Source organism: Prunus dulcis, chromosome 1, assembly GCF_902201215.1.
Source record: "Prunus dulcis chromosome 1, ALMONDv2, whole genome shotgun sequence".
In the NCBI taxonomy this organism is placed as follows: Eukaryota; Viridiplantae; Streptophyta; class Magnoliopsida; order Rosales; family Rosaceae; genus Prunus; species Prunus dulcis.
This window is the reverse complement of record NC_047650.1, coordinates 1,408,924-1,413,362: the sequence shown is the minus strand read 5'-3', so window position 1 is coordinate 1,413,362 and position 4,439 is coordinate 1,408,924. Positions and strand designations below refer to the sequence as shown.

At 37.3% G+C, this 4,439-nt stretch overlaps 1 protein-coding gene across 1 annotated transcript; it reads left to right on the top strand.

The window, feature by feature from the left end:
* Positions 1 to 3,311: 3,311 nt before the first annotated feature.
* Positions 3,312 to 4,439, top strand: LOC117614468 (leucine-rich repeat extensin-like protein 6). The gene has a single exon (XM_034343287.1). It carries the CDS (start codon positions 3,312 to 3,314, stop codon positions 4,437 to 4,439), a length of 1,128 nt encoding a protein of 375 aa, XP_034199178.1.

Below are 4,439 nucleotides of genomic sequence, written 5' to 3'. Positions count from 1 at the left end.
TTCCTTATCTAATTGATTTATGAATTTAAAGCAACCCTGGCACATTCATAGCCAGTTTCTCATGAGGGTGGGAAGCAGTAACATTGATTACATTGCTGGCAATTATATCCAACTACTTAAGAATTCATATGCATACATGACACTGCCATCACTTGGCTCCGCCTTCCCTTTTCTGCGTGTACAATTTTATTTATAATTATATATCATGTGATGCAAATTGCAATTCATTTGCGATAAAAACAAAATCCAATGTAGATATTAAATGATGATATGATGCATGGTTAAACAAAAGCATGGCATTGATAGCAAACGACATAAAAGACTACTCTTTTTTCTTTTTCTTTTATTGTATGCAGTCAATCTCATTTTCAACATAGGGATACAAGGCCACATGTAGGAGTTTAATTAAATATTGCAGCCGATTTAGTCATGGAGTGAGTTACTCTACATGTCTACGAAGCTTACAATTATTTAAATAAAAATTCTAAATATTTATTAAATTGAAATTAACATTTATTCTTTGCTTTAACTTTTAGAGCACCGTTAACCTTCCATTCTCTACTATTAGGGCATGTTTACGTATCAATAATGGGTATGAGAGGAAATGGAATGATTTCCATTCCTGACTTCCCCTGCGTTTACTTGCAATCAGGAATGAAAAAATAAGTGGGCCCTACCTAAAAATCCGTAATCACATCCCCTCAGAACTAGGTATCAGATCAACTAAGGAGGAGTAGTCGATACGATTCCCATTTCTGTTTTCTCTTAGTAACTTTCAAAAATACCATTGCCATTTTACCATAATTCCAAAACACCCCAAACCCTTAAAAAAAATAAAAACTCATTTCCAAGAAGTTCCATGTATTTAATGTATGAAGATTATGCAGGTTATTATTATTTGATTGTTTACTAGTTACGTAGGTGAAAGATATACACTTATTGGAGTTTATTTATTTTTTTTTTTTGTTGAAATTGGCTCTGGACAAAGATGTTATTAACATTATCATTGAGCTGGGCTCTTGCTGTTCATCTTGTTCAGCATATTGATTCCTCATGTTTGCACCACCTTACTAGTTTGCTGCAAGATTAGTTTGGTCTCCTTAGACAATTTGAGAATTATATATGTGTTGTTGTGAAAATGTGGAAGACATTTTAGTAATCAAATTAATTTGGATTCTGATTCATGAAAATTAGTAAACTATAACAATAGGAATCAACTCCATTCCTTTGCTAATTCCATATATTTCGTAAATAGTTTAATGGGAATGATTCTTCTCATACTGATTCAGCAGTTCTCCAATTCCTAAATTCTCTGATTCCTTACTTTCTCCATTACTGATACGTAAACATGCCCTTATTTCAATGGGAAGAAGAGGAACTAGTATAAGGGTCACAATAAATATAAGTGGGGACTCCGCTCGCGGCTTGGACACATATAAGTCATGTGTTCACCATAATTCCCACAATGTAAACAATTCATGAGAACTGCAAATCCATTGCTTCCGCCACATCTGGAACAACGTGAGTCTCTAAAGTGGCACCCACAACAATGACAAAGTATCACACACCTCTTTCTAACAATTGCGTTCTCTTGGAAATGATACTTGTAAGGGCATACTTGCGTAAAGTGATCACCCACCTTTAAACAATACCCACATTCATGACCTGTGTGCAATATGTTAATACATTGTTAAATACAATAAAAGCAATAAAAATAATCATTTTTCTAACAATTGATTCGAAAATGATATACTAATACAAGTATTGAGGGAACCGAATTAAATCAGACCCTAGGTCAAATAATTCCTTCCATTTGGGGATTATTTGACCTAATTGAGAATTAATCAACCTAATTGGGAGTTACTCAATTTAATTGAGGATTACCCAATTAATGGAACGTTACCTAATTAAGTTGAGAATTGATTTGATTCCTACCACAATTCCCAATTAAATGGGGAGTTACCTAATTAAATTAGGATTTGATTTGATACCTATCACAATTAGGGATTTGATTTACCCTAATAAATCAAATCCCTAATTAATCAAATCAATTCCAAATAGGGGATGAATAATTCCTTCCATCTACAGAATTATTCATCTGAAACCCTAGCCTCCAAGACCACTATAAAAGGATAGCCATACACAAGGATTGAGGTATGTCTGAAATCTCTACTGAAAATTTCTCTCAAACCCTAGCCACCTCCTTGCTCTCTTTCTTTTACATAAGACTCCTGCCGCCCGATTTACACATTAAACACATCTCGTACCCTATTTTAGCTATCGTTTCTCTACAGATCGATTGAACTGACTTAGGCATCGGAGGGCCTTTGGCCAACAACCCCCGGGTGTGGTCCTTTCATTGGTATATTTTGCAGGGAGAAAGAGGCGACGAAGAAAAAAGGGGAATTTTTGCAACCGAATATTTTGTGGGGAAATTTGCTCCCAAGTATGATCCTATTTTTTGCTAACTAATTGTAGGTTGACATGGGTAATTAGAGCATCAGATTGGGCTATAGCTTTATGGTTGGCTTTTTTATTAGGATTTGGACTTTTCAATCGTTGTTTGTTTAATACAGATTTTGGTTTGTGTGTTGGTATTTGACTTGGATTATCTATCCCTCTCCTCAACAAGTTTCCACTTGCAAGTTGGGGTAACGAAAATATCACAAGCAAATCCAATCCCAAAAGAAAAGAATATAAAAATGAAGCATGCTTGAATGGACTTTGCAACCTACACACACTTTCTCTTCCTTTAAATCTACCTGCTCTGCCGTGTGTGTGACTTTGATATCTGCCTCCTCAAGGCTTTACACAGACATAGTCTTTGTTTTAGCAATCCAGTCCACTGTCTGAGCATATCAGTAAAATATAGACCTTTGAAAAACTGCAAATATATATATATCTTAATCTATTGAACAATTCTCCATGTACTTTTGAGCAAACGTATTAATTTTAAAGCCGGGCTGGTAAAAAAACGTGTGTTTGGTAGCATCTGTTGCCAATTTCATGCCAACCCCCTTCTTTAGCCTCTCTACAAGAAACAAAATTAACATCTCCATCCTTTGCCATGCATATGCCAGTGCATTGCATGAATTGATAGAACATTCTTGTTACCTACTAATTGACCAATTGTAAGTCAATTAATCCAAATTCAAAAAGCCATTCTGTGCTACCCAACAACATAATAATATATTACCTAGAGTGAGATACAAGTCAAGACTACTTCTCAAAATCCATATGTATAAACTTCAATCCCTATCCTTGAACATCACACAATAGATAAGGACATTTCTGTGGCTATGCTCTCAAAAATGAAAAACCCAAGTCTCACTTTGTCCCTCGGTGTCATCTTCTCTATCATCTTCCTCTTCAAACCCTCTCACCAAGTCTCCAACCCTAGACTTCTACAGGCTTACACAGCACTCCAAGAATGGAAACATGTCATCACCTCTGACCCCAACAACTTCACTGCCAATTGGTGTGGACTGCAAGTTTGTAACTACACCGGAGTCTACTGTGCACCATCCCTGGTTGACCCTCACACCATCACAGTGGCTGGCATAGACCTAAACCATGCCAACATAGCCGGTTCATTGCCGGAAGAACTTGGCCTCTTAACTGATCTAGCCGTTTTCCACATCAACTCTAACCGCTTCTGCGGCGCCATTCCTTATAGCTTTCGTTACCTTCGCCTTCTTCACGAATTTGATATCAGTAACAACCAATTCTCAGGCCAATTTCCTTCATCTGTTCTTTACATTACTTCACTCAAATACTTAGATATCAGATACAACAATTTTCATGGTGAAGTTCCCTCTGCCCTTTTCAATTTAAAACTTGATGCATTGTTCCTTAACAATAACAGGTTTCAATTTTCATTGCCTCAAAACATTGGCAACTCCTCACTCTCTGTGATTGTCTTGGCAAATAATGACCTCAAGGGTTGCATTCCTTCAAGCTTGGCGAATTTGAAGGACACATTGAACGAAGTTATACTCTTAAACAGTGGACTAAAAGGGTGTCTGCCATTAAATTTAGGGTTGTTGGACAAAGTGAGAGTGTTTGATATAAGCCAGAATAAGCTGGTGGGTGCATTGCCTGAATCTATGGGTGGGATGAAGAATTTGGAGCAGCTAAATGTGGCACATAACAAATTGTCAGGGGAGGTTCCTGCTGGCATATGCTCGTTGCCTAAGTTGGAGAACTTCACATACTCATATAACTATTTCTGTGGTGAACCACCAATATGCATCAAGTTGCCAGAACAAGATGATAGGAAGAATTGTATTGCATATAGGCCATTGCAGCGATCACCGCAGGAATGTGCCACATTTTATGCCCATTTGGTCAATTGTGATGCCTTTGGGTGCACACCAAGAAGTCCACCACCACCCTCGCCACCTCCACCTCCGCCTCATGTGGCATCTCATTATCCATGA

Excerpts from the sequence above, each read along its gene's own strand:
- LOC117614468 (XM_034343287.1), top strand. The coding sequence starts at position 3,312 with ATGAAAAACCCAAGTCTCACTTTGTCCCTCGGTGTCATCTTCTCTATC.